Below are 12505 nucleotides of genomic sequence, written 5' to 3'. Positions count from 1 at the left end.
TCCTTTTGTTTAATAAACCTTTGTGGGCCAAACCACAGGGTTCTCTCATGTGAAGGACCGAACATAGCACGTGCCACGTAGCACAAATCATCTGGGACCAGAGTGTGGCCTTGATATAGGGTGGAGTCCCTGGGGAACGGTTCCAGGCAGGTTGGCTCCTTAGATTAACTTCCCTGTATCTTCTCTGAGGACAGCCCTCCTGGGAATGACAGCATCTCCTTTATAGGCCAGGACGGCACCTTTCTCTGTGCTGGAGTGACAGATGGAGAAGGGTCAGGGGCAGTTTCTGCAGAGGTTTCCAAGGAAGCCCAGGCAAGGCTCAGTCATTAGTTGAATAGTAAGAGAGAAGGAAAAGTCTAAGATGACGCTCTGGTTTCTGTCTTTGGGTGATTAGTTGATTTTGCAGAAAGATAGTGAGTCTGGAATTGTGTATGTTTATTTTGGGGTGCCTACAGAGCTTCCCTGTGGAGTTACCTGAGAGACAGTTGAAAATTCTTTTCTGTGGTTTGGGAGAGATCCCAGCTAGAGATATAGCAACATGTGGAAAAGACCCTTGGAACCATGGCAGAACATAACTGGCCCAAGGACCGAACCTGGGAGAAAACCAGCATTTCACCTTGGGCCTGGGAAGCAGATCTAGTAAAATAAACTGAGAAAGTTCAGAGCCCGAGAAGGAGAACCTGGTGATAGTGATGTCATGGTGTCACCAATGTCACAGTGGGAGGGTGGCAGCCAGCTAAAGGAGCTGGGGAGGGAGTGGGTTTGAGGTCTGAGAAGAGAGCACTGACTGCACCTGCAGGAGCACCTCCTAGGAGGTCTGGAGGCCTAGGGAGGGAGGTGTGAGCAGGAAGGGCCTGGACGTGGGCAGGAGCTGCTCTTCAGGAGGGCGGGCTGGGCAAGGGCCTCAGAGCCAGGAGTGCAGTGACTTAAACAAGGACCAAGTAGACGGCTTTCTTTTCATTTTCTTCCCTCCCTCCTTTCTTTCTCTCTCTCTCAATGGGAAGACTTCAGCACATTTGTGGACGTGAGAGGGAGAAACCATCAAAACGGGGCTGATTAAAGCATCGAAGAAGAGAGGATGTTTCCCCCCATTTGATGGCGCATTCACCTTCAGAGACCCACGTAGCTCCTCTGGGTGACAGTGGTGAAAGACTGATGCACTGGGCAGTTGAGGAGTCGAGGGCTTTTTGGGGTCTTAATAGACACGATATTACATCAGCTCCCACAGGCACAGCAAGTGTTGTGAACAGTTGCTAATAAAAACAATAAGAAATGTTTTCTATGGCATCTTAAATATTAGTTTACGTTCTATCATTTAATTCTCACGACAGCCTTACAAGGTAGTAGGATTATCCCCATTTTATTGATAAGAAGTTCAGTCCCAGAGAAGTTTCACCCCTTGTCTGAGGTTCCATTGCTGGTCAGTGCCAGAGGTCGGTTGGACTTGCTCCGTCTGAATCCCCTGTGCCCTGAGTGTGGCTGCCATTGTGGGCTGCCCCATGCTCTTCCATTCCTGCTGGACCAGGAAGCTGCTTGTGTTAGCAAACGGGCCCTGAGTGCAAAACTGGGATTCGTATAGCTGTCCAGTTGTACAGTACATGGTCCGGAAGGACGTTTTGATATTGTCCCGACCAGGACTAAGGGTGTGGGATATGACAGTGCTCTGGATGCACATTCCTTGCCCAGCTGATAGCCAGGCCTTATTGGGCTCCTCAAGAGGCCTGAGCAGGCACCCCACCCCCTTAGCACTTTTTTTTTTTTTTTTGGTGAGGAAGATTGGTCTTGAGCTAACATCTGTTGCCAATCTTCCTCTTTGTGCTTGAGGAAGATTGTCGCTGAGCTACCATCTGTGCCAGCCTTCCTCTATTTTGTATGTGGGAGGCCTGCCTCAGCATGGCTTGATGAGTGGTGTGTAGGTCCGCACCTGGGATCCAAACTGGTGAACCTGGGCAGCTGAAGTGGAGTGTGTGAACTTAACCACCATGCCACTGGGCTGGCCCCCCTCACTACTCTTTATGAGTCTTCAAAGCAGTATGCAAGATGGCAGACAAAGCTGCACAACCCACTTGTGTCCTTATCCTGGAAGTGCCTTGTCTTGCCCAGATAGGAGTTGGAAATAGATTTTACCAGGTGGATTTTCCTAACATTGGACAGTGAGAAGTTGACACTTGTGTATATGTAGGTGCTTGCAGGTAAATATGATCGACGAAATCATTTAGCAAAGAAGCAAATGCATCAGGGAGTTAATTGTAAGGGGAGCAACTTTGAAAGACATTCACTTAAAAAAAAGAAAAATGATAGATTAATGTGTTGCTTTTTTAAAAATCTTCTTGAATAAGAACTATAAATTCTGGGGTGGACAAAAAAGAAAAGAAATGAAAGCAACCTCATTTAGCAGAGACTCCTCCTCCTCTGGGGACACCTTGCTCGGCTACTTGGTTGGTCCCCGCAGAGGCAGGACTCAATGTCCGGAGGTCGTGTTTTCCTCTAGAGCGTGTCCCAAGGGGATGGCCTTGGGCTCATCCCAGGCTTTCAGGGTATTAGATACTACAGATGGGAGAGCAGTGAAGGAGGACTTGTGGGGAGAGTTGTGTCTCTTCCTTTTCCCTGGGGGCTGGATCTTATCTGGGGCTCCCCGTCCCTAATCCCTCCTCCTCGTCCCCACAGCCTTTCCGCTGCGCCCATTGCCATTACTCATGCAACATATCCGGCTCTCTGAAGCGACACTACAACAGGAAGCACCCCAACGAGGAATACGCCAACGTGGGCACTGGGGAGCTAGCGGCTGATGCACTCATCCAGCAAGGTAGGTGGGCTGCTGCCCTTCGGGGGTCTGCTCATTTCCTGCCAGCCCGAGTCCCCATTGAGAAGAGCTGTGACATCCTACAGTACAATCCCAATCTCTGAATGTTTAGTGTTTTAATTCTTCATCGTCATTATTGTTGTCGTCATCTTCCTCCTCATCGTTATGTATCAGCATCACTTATTGCCAGGATTATATCATAGCAACCTTAATGGAAATCTAAGAGGAAAGGGTAGTAATTTATCCACAGTTTTACCAGCCTCCCCATAATGTTCATTTATCAGTGCTGCCTTCTATTCTGTCCATGCGTACATTTTGCGTAAATGAAAGTTTGTGGCTTACTTTCTTTACTTAACATTGATTAATATGAACATTTTGTTTCCTTTGGTACACTGTCTTTCTAATTACAGTTTCTAAGGGCTTTTTGTAATACATCATCAAACAGAGGCACCTCATTTTGTTTAAACACGCTCCTATTGTTGAACATTGTGGGGGTTCCAGATTTTTCTTTTATTGCAATGAAAAATAATGTGATGGTAAACATATTTATAGGTGAGCTTGTTTAGATTATCCAAAAATATTTATTGAGTGCTCAGATTACGTACTCATCTTGAAAAGGAAAGACTATTTAGAACATTTAAACTAAGGAGAATGGATGAAAACTTCTAATATTATAGGAAAGTTTGAGGGTTTTTTTTTTTTGCTTTTTTCAATAAATAATCACATATTCCCACCTGAGAGGGTTTAGCTCATGCGCTCTTGCCATATGGAGAAATGCAGTTGTATTTATACCTGCACTTCAGTAATTCAACTGAAAAATGGTTACTGCGTGCAGTATGTCAATTCCTGCTCTCTCTCGAGTGCTGTGACTATTTGAAGCTGAAGACAGTTTTGGGAACCTGCCCCCAGTAGGCAAGGCTGTGGGATTGTAAACTCGGCTGCAGCTGAGGACGTTCCGAGTTTTCCTGTGCAGTGTGAAGCTCTGCTTGCTGTAATTGCCGTGAAATGCATCTTCATGTAAAACGAGGAATTGACCGTATCCTTCAGCCCTTTCGGTGACAGGGCTGCTGCACGCAAATAGATGAACAGCATAAAGAACTCAGGGTTGTTTTAAAGCGTCCATCCGGTGTAGCAGGGAGTGTGTGTCTGGTGTTTTCTTTATCGGCGGTTTCGTAGTTTCATGGAACTGGAGAGCAGGATGTGCAGTGGCGCGGCCCTGGCTCAAATCTGCATCCTCCTTCTGTAGCTGTGCCACTTGGGCAGGTTCTCGAACCTCTCCACCTTGGGCTGTTCACCTAAGAGCGGAGTTCATAGCAGCCATCTCACAGGATGGGAGAACACTGGAGTCTCTGGCACTCAATACATTTTCATTCCTTTGTCTTGTATTTTTTTTTTCTGAAAATATCTAAGACCTCTAGAGCCACTGCATTGTTTTTAATGCCCGCCCTGTCCAGGAATCACAGAGGGGAGAATGGATTGCCTTGGAGTCACAGTAAATAACTGGAGTAGCGGGCTAAAATTTGTTTTAGCATCCTTCACACTCTTGGGTTGGGTTGGCAGGAAATAGACGTTTACTGTGGCTGTTGGGACAGGCGTGGGGATCTGATTGATGAGTCTATCATTGCTCTGTGCTTCCAAACTTTCATCATTGCCTTGCAAAGAATGTGCTGAGGTCGAACTGTTTCATGCCCTAAATTTTCAGTTAACTTTCTAAGACTCTCCATAATCAATTGGCGTTCCCTGGCAGGGTCTGGGTTCCAGCTTTAATCTTTGCAGGGGTATTTTTGATCTTATATATATATTTCCTATGCCCCCTTCAAGGGACATATTGAAGAAGGAAGCAACTAAATATCTCCTGGCTCTTAAGAGATATTGTGCCATTGTGTTTTGGCCAGAGAACAGTCTCTGAAATCAGATAGCTGGTTGAGTATGAGCATAGCTTAGAAATCTTGGGAGCACAAAGCTCACACTGTTCTTATATCTGGGACGGGGAAGGGGAATGGAGGGAGAGGGCAGGACTATATAAAATTGCTGTGTTTGGAAATGCTGAGTCATTTGTCATTTGATACCATTGGAATTTTTCATTTTCTTTTGATTAATTTTAAGTAATTCTCCCCATTCCCACTTGGTTTTATTTTCCTCTTCTGCTCACTCATCAAAAAATATCTTCATGGGACTTTATAATTCCTTGTTTTGATATAGAGGGATGTGTGTTAAAAAGATAACATAATAAAAGAACAAGAATAAAATGCAGTTTTCTCAAAAGGATGGTACGGTCTCCTTAATCCAGGTGCAGGGACTCCTTGTCCATCACCTCTGTTCAGACGGTGTCGTAATGTGACACAGGCAGAGCTGTGCACTGTTGAGGAGGGTCCTCCTGCCCACCATGCTCGGGCTTTGGGGAGAGTGTCAATGCACAGCGCTGTAGAGGAGGGAGGGAAGACGGCCAAAACGGCTGAGACGTTCCCAGGTCACATGTTTCTCTTCCTGGGAGCCTTGTGAGGGAAGGGACCGTGGTGTTTTCCATGGCGTCTGGGATCTTGTCAGCGTGCTCCGGAAGCCCCCTGGAATGAGGGCGGCTCAGGCACCCACTGTGTGTTCTGTGAGTGTTTAACTGCTGGCTCTCCCAGGGGCTGGGAGGGAGGTGTTGGTCTGTTGCACGTGCAACCTCTGTGATGCATTTCCACCATGGCCAATTTTAAGCTACCAATGTGCTGTCACTGAACTGGGAAGAAATGTGAGCCAGTTCCAGCACAACCATGGTCGAGAGGGCACAGGGGTGACAGTGCCAGCAACGTGCTAGCGGGGCCCCTTCAGGATGCACCAGTTCCCTCAGAACTCCAGTTTTTGGTAATTAGACTTGTACTGAATGCTTTGTAAATGTTTTATCCCCTGTTTATATTTTATGTACCTCTGATATTTTGATGGCAGATCGGACAACCTCTTATTGACTCCTCTCAGCCCATCGCTTGTTCATTAATACAGATTTGAGGCATTTTCATGCACAAATACACATCTTCACGTTGTGTTGCTTCACTGGGCCCGCCCCTTTCCTCCCCTTAAAATACAGCTGGTGAAGCTAGCTCGAGAGCTGGTCCACTAAATCACAGGTTGTGAGAGGCATAAGAGGCTTTGGTGCTAAGCTTCACAAGTTATTTGCTCACTCCTGGAGCTCACAGCGAGGTGAAGATGGGACCTAGCAGGCTGGTCATTTTCCGGTGACCTCCAGGCACTCCTTCAAGTCACTCCAGGTTATTGGCACAAGCACAGGGTTGGGAGTCCGATGGACCTGAGGCTGGGGTCTCTGATCACTGGCCCTTGAACCAATTACTTAACTCCTCTGAATGTCAGGTTATACATCTTCCAAAGAGGAGGGGCTGAAACCTGCCCACCGGGTTGCCAAGATCAGATGTTACTCCCTCAGATTCCAGACCATGCCTGCTGTGTAATGAAGGCTTGATGAATGGTTCAAATGTGCTGTCATGTTTGTCCCGGAGCCCTTCTTCACCACCTATCTCCTAAGCTCCTTGTGTGTCCGACACTGTGCTAGGCACTGGGGTATGGTGGCATTTATTGTTCCTACTGCCTGGATTGGGGACAAAGGCGGGACAGCTCGTCCACGGCTCCGGGTTCTGACTCTGCAACAGAAACTGTGCGTTCCTTTCAACAGTGCCCGTGTTGCTCACAGGAGGAGAATTAGCTGCTTCTCCCGGGTGCTGGCTCTTCTCTCAGGCCCCCGATCTTAGAGGTCACTGAGGTGGGGGTAGGTATTGAGATAAGAGAAGCAATGCGAGGAGGAGAGTCGAGGAGAAGGCTTGGTTTGTGGCATCTGCTAAAATCTTTGCATTATTTTGAACTATATTAACAGACTGTCACTATGTGTACATGTGTACCCTGGATGTATATTCATATCTTAGTTTTTCACACCAGATTCAGGGAAAATAGTATAGAAGAAAATCAGAAGCTATCAGGTAAGAGAAAACTCATTTGTCTGAATTTCGACATTTTTATTTTAAAATTGTTTTTGTTAGGGCCCAGGTTCCATACATTATTGGTAGATGCTTCCTGTGATGTGGTGTTATGCTGCGTTATTGGTTGTTATTTCGTATGTTAACTTCTCTCTCACAAAGGCCCTGTGAGGTTAGCATCATCATTCTTGGTTTAAAATGGGGAAATGCAGGGAAGGAAAAATGACCAGCCCAGGCCACAATGTGAGCAGCTGGCTGAGCCAAACCCGGCTCCAGATTCAGAGTCTGGTTCCTTAGCACTGACAGACTGATGTCCCCTGATGTTGGTCTCCAGTTTGCACTCATTAAAAAGGGAGAGGAGAAGGAGGAGGCATGGTCCTATTCTGGGATGCTGATTGGTTCACCTTTGCTCGTGGTCCCATGATCACATGTTGCGAGGTTACACACACGGGTGCTGTGGACTTGCTCTCATTTCTCCGTCTCCAGGTCTAGTTGTTGAGCTGACTGGACGCTGACTCTGGGACCTCGCTCTCTTTCATCCACTTCCCTGTGGTTGTCCAGAGGATCTCAGGTCTCAAGATTTGGGAGAGTGCGTGAGGGGACCAAGAGGGATGGTGGAGACCTTGTTTAGGCTCCATTTACCAAGTGATCCTCATAGGGGTTCGGGACTTTGGCCTGGCTAATAACAAAATGCACCGTATTTTCCCCTTGCTATATTTTCTTTTGTGCTATTTTTCTTGGGGATCTCACGGGAAGGGGTTGAGATTGAGACAGGATTCTGATATCCCTGGGTCCATGGCCAGATAATTATCTAACAGCATGCATGTCACCAGGAGCCCCCTCCCTCAGTGCTTATTACATGTGATCCCACTTGATTACTACCCTGAACGCATTTCCTGGTTCCGTGCTGGGGCTCTGGCTGGACCCCAGGGCAGGCACTGAATTAAGAGACAGCAACAAGTGAGAATGTCAGCAAAGTCCAATTCCCTATTTTGCTTGTTAATATCGTAAAATCAAACTGCTCTGTACCCGCTTTCCTTTGGTAGTTGAGCTGCATTTGTGCCAGTTACCCGGTAGCCCCTGTGAGTTTCCTTTCACCATTGTAACAAAGGACCAGAAACTTGGTGGTGGTTTAAAACAACACAAATTTATCATCTTTCAGTTCTGAAGGTCACACGTCCAAGATGAGTCTCACAGGCCGAAGTCAAGTTTGCTAACAAATCTGTACTCCTCCTGGAGGCTCTGGGAAGAATCTGTCTTCTTGCCTTTTTCCTCTTCTGGAGGCCCCAGCATTCCTTGACTTGTGCCCCGTCTTCCATCTTCAAAGCCAGCAGTGGCTAATAGAGTCTTTCTCATGTTGCATTGCTATGACCTTCTCTCTGCCCCCTTCTTCAAAGGACTCTGGTGATTACATTAGGTCCACCCAGATAATCCGGAATAATCTCCCCATCTCAGGATCCTCAACTGAGTCACATCTTTGAAGTCCCTTTTGCCCTGTAAGGTAACATGTTCACAGTTTCCAGGATTAGGGTGTGAATACTTTTGGGGGCCCATTATTCTGCCTACTGCAGGGATTTTTTTAAGGATATGAGCTTTGGCATTTTTAACCTTAAAGAAAACCAGGACCCTGAGAGTTTAAGGAAGTGGTTCCGGGTCACATGAGCAAGTGCCCAATTAGGTCTTCTGACCGCCCCACCCAGTGTTCCATGCCACTCCAGGAGTTATATTACTAGAAATGAAATTGAATTTTCAATAACATTGGCCACTACAAAGGAGCGCAAATATTTTAATGCCTGAAACCCCTCCGGAATATATTGCATTCCAGAAAGAGCAAAGGATGCCAAGATCGATTTTTAAATTGCTCCTGAAATTCTCTCCTTTGCCTGGTGCATCATTCCTTATGAGGAAGTCATGACTTGGAGCTTCGCAGCTCTTACACTGTGCACTTAATCTCAATGCTGTGAGTGAATCCACCAGGTCTTCCGGCGACCTTTACTGTGCACTGCCTAAGAGTTTAATGAATTGAAATAGAAATTAATTTCTCTCGGCTTTGATGTCAATTAACTGGCAGAGTTATACATTTGGTCTAGATTACATATTTTCATTTGTTGTTCTTTAATTAAAGTCACCGTGGCAAAGGTTGAAGTTTTAATTAACGCGGGGGTATTATCATATTAATTTTAATTTAAACGTAATATAAGAATGTTTTCCTCCCTAAATTACTTTCCATTAAAGAGTACCCCAGAAGGAGTCTTTCATTTCACTTTAAATACAGCCGAAGTTTAACCTTAAGATAGTTTGCTTTTGTTCATTGCCTCATATTAAGTCTTTATAGAAGCAGCATCAGTTTAACCAAAAGAAAAGGCAGAAGTGCTCACACCTTGGAGGGTTTTAAAAGGAAAAGACACTATTTTAGATGATTAATAAGTGATAACTAAGGAGACTTAAAACTAAGTTTAATCTGGCCAAGAAAGAATAAGCCCATTTGGTTCTGCCTAAATAAAAGAAAAAAGTGCAGAGTGTTTGAGTTTCAGAAAATAGCATCTATTTGAGCTGCCTTTTCTGTAGAATATTCTAGAAGTTTAGAATTTGGAGCCTATTGCTTGTCTTCTGCTGAGTCTGCCCCCTGTCTCTGTCAGACCCTTTGTCCTGTGCCCTCCTAGTGTCAGGAGGCTGTAACGCAGTGAGCTGAAGGTACGAGGAGATGTGCTGTTGGTCATCTGGGTTGCCTTGCGTTTCTGCTAATGGCTATTTGGGGGGCTCACCCACCACCAAGCTGATAGACAAGAAACCTCAATCGTAGAACAATGCTCTGTTAGACTCCACTGACATGGAATTGATGCAAGAGATCGAGCACATCGTAACTGGATCTGGGAGATGCTTAAAGTGTGCAATGCATCTGCGTGAGATTTGTCTGGTTCTTATATACTTTGTCAAGACAAGCTTGTCATCAGGACAGAATTCCTCTACTCACTTCTTAGTGCCCCAGTGAGAAAGAAATAAACATGGCAGCCTGAGATACACTCAGTGTTCAGTTCAGCTCTTCCACTGCCTAAGTATAAGCTCCTTAGTAATGCCAGAGAAAATGCTGGACATCACTGGATGTGCACATCAGGGATGCAGAAGGGCCTGAGCATTTGAGAGGCTTTGGCGCTCTAGGCAGAGGACAAGGAGCCTGTACAGGAATTTGAGTCAGAAGGATGCTTGGTGGAAGAACCAGGAATAAGTGGTGTCACAGAAGCCCGGGAAGAAGAGATCTGGCTGGAGAATGTGGTCGGTATTGTTATATAATGCACAGAAGTCACACTGGACAGCAGCACAGCCCGGGGTCAAGCCTGTGGGTCCTAGAGTTAGCCTGACTTGGATTGAGTTCTTGGCTTTGCAGAGTGATCTCAGAACTATTGCTTGACCATCTTAACCTCCATATAAACAGCTGGTCATGCTTGTATCACAGGGCTACTGTGAAGAATGTGTGACTTAATGTATGAGGTGTCGGACACAGTACACTGCCCGATAAAGGGAAGATGTGCTTGTTGTTGTTGTCAATGGTGGCCATGGTACTAGTAGTAAAATAAAGAGTGCAAAGTGTTTGTTGGATTAACCAATGAAGGAGTGAGTTGATCTTGACATATGCAGGAGAGTGACAGGGAGCGGAAAGCAGCTGGCTGTGGCGTAAGCTCGCAGGGCTTCTCAGCCCTAAAAAGGGCCAGATCGTTCTTTGCTGTGGGGCTGCCCTGTGGAATGTAGGATGTTTGGCAGCCTCCCTGGTCTCTACTCACCAGGTGCCAGTAGCACTCCCCAGTGATGATACCCTAAACTTTCTCCAGACACTGCCCAACGTCCGCTGTCTGAGAGGCACAATTGCCCCTGGTTCAGAGCCACCTGCCTCAGTAGTGAAGAGAGGCAAGGACGTGATGACTGCTTAGTATTTTTGTGGTTTGGATTTATAATCTTAATTTGACTGTTTCTTTTGAATAGGCAGTTTTGCTCACATGGAATAAAATTTAAAAGATTCACGAGGCTATTTAGTGAAGACTGGCCCTCCTCCCTTTGCCGTCCAGCCTGTTCTCCGTCTCCGCAGAAGCGAGTTGTACCAGTTTCTTGTGAGTTCTTGGACCCAGAGACTCTTCCCAGAATCCTGGCTGTGAAGGGAAGAGGAAAGGGGGCGCAGTACCTAGGCAGGAGAATGGGTTTTTGTCCCCTTGGATAAGACTGAACATATTTGTTTGCTGAGGGGACACATGAGCGCAGAGGGAAGGGGCAAAGATGCAGAGGAGACTTGGGGGCTGGTTGGAGAAAGACCTGAAGAAAGAAGATTTGCTGAGACCCAGAGTCAGTGAGTCAAGATATGTTGATTGGAGACCTGCTGGATGCCAAGAGCTGAGACCTGAGCAGTTTAAAAGCTTCACGAAGTCCCTGCCCTCATGAAGGTGCCATGTTAGAAGGGAAGATGGACAGGAAACATGTATAGGAAGGATAAATAGTGCAAATTTAGGCGCTGATCATTGTGACAACGAATATACAATGGGGAAATCCCATAGAGAGATTTAGGGGCTCTGTGTTTGAGGGGTTGCCTTAGCTAGGGGTGTCAGAGGAGGCCTTGCTGAAGAGGTGATGCTTGAGTTGAGAGCCTAGTGAGGAGGAGGAGAGGGGCAAATGGAAATATTGGAGGAAGAGGTTCCAAGCAGGTGTCCTGAGAAGGGAAGGAGCTTGGTCAATGCAGAAGACAGAGAAAGGAGAGATAGGGAGAGAGGAGGAGAAAAGGTCAGAGAGGGAGGCAGGGACGAGGTCACGTAGGGGTCACAGGCCACATTAAGGAGCTGGAATTTTATTCTGGGTTGATAGAAAGCCATTGGAGAGCTTTATACCTGTGAGAGATGTGATTTATGTTTATGCAAGACCATTCTGTGTGCTGGGTGGAGAGCAGACCAACAGTGGCTGCAGGGAGACCAGCTAGGAGCCATTTGCTCCCATCTGTGCAAATGACTATGACAATGGGCGCCTGGGCTTGGAGGGCCTGGGAGACACTGGGATGCACAGTGGTGTTTGGGCTGTGTGAGGGTGTGGTACCTACTGGACAGACGTCTCAGGGTGGAGTGCAGAGGTCTGGACTAGAGGTACAAACAGCACAGTCACCCGCTTGTGGATAATATGTGAAGTGTGACTTGTCTCCTAGGAATCAGGACCAGGGCACACTCTCACGTCAAGGGGCAGGAGGAGGAACCTGGAGCAGAATGTCTGAGCCCTCAGTGGGGTCTCATGGCCTGCAGGGGTGAACAGGAGCCAGCAAAGGGACAGAGTAAGAGGGCCTAGTGAGGCTGTAGAGAAAACAGGTGGTGGGAGGGTCTTGGAGGCCTGAGGACCAGGGTGCTCAGTGGAATGGTACCTGCACCCACAGAGAGCTTGGAAACTTGAGGGGCTTTTTACAAATGTCCTCTGTAATTGTGTCTGAGCAGTCTCAGTTTAAAATATCTGTTAGCTTATTATACAGCACATTCCTTTTATTTCTCTTTTATAGTAGTGTATTATGTTGGTTTTCAGAAACTATATATTGTAGTAAGTTACATCATCTACAGATTTCATTTCAGAATAATAAAGTGTGAAAATATTTGTCATAGAAAGGGGCATTGAGTCTGATAGGTTTTAGAACAGTGCTATGGAAGGTGAAGAGCCTGGTCTCTGAAGGAGGACGAGAACCTTGTCCAGGGATGGGGTCAGCGCAGGCATCGAAGGG

The 12505-nt window shown here is 46.6% G+C and overlaps 1 protein-coding gene across 11 annotated transcripts in view; it reads left to right on the top strand.

Annotated features, from left to right (window-relative positions):
* The window catches only part of ZFAT (zinc finger and AT-hook domain containing), a 248322-nt gene that overhangs the window by 153172 nt on the left and 82645 nt on the right, over positions 1 to 12505 (top strand). For 10 of the 11 annotated variants that reach the window (XR_011493397.1, XR_011493398.1, XM_070481648.1 and 7 more), the window contains one exon: positions 2668 to 2806. Coding sequence is in view for 9 of the 11 variants with exons in the window: in XM_070481648.1 (XP_070337749.1) it covers positions 2668 to 2806 (139 nt within the window). In the remaining 2 variants the exon portion in view is untranslated. Of the gene's footprint in view, positions 1 to 1004; positions 1125 to 2667; positions 2807 to 12505 lie in introns of those variants that run through there. The other variant, XM_044781158.2, reaches the window with a different exon arrangement.

The sequence above is a fragment of the Equus asinus genome, chromosome 12, assembly GCF_041296235.1.
Source record: "Equus asinus isolate D_3611 breed Donkey chromosome 12, EquAss-T2T_v2, whole genome shotgun sequence".
Classification (NCBI taxonomy): domain Eukaryota; kingdom Metazoa; phylum Chordata; class Mammalia; order Perissodactyla; family Equidae; genus Equus; species Equus asinus.
Note: the sequence above shows the minus strand (reverse complement) of the source record. Positions and strands in the feature narration are given on the sequence as shown.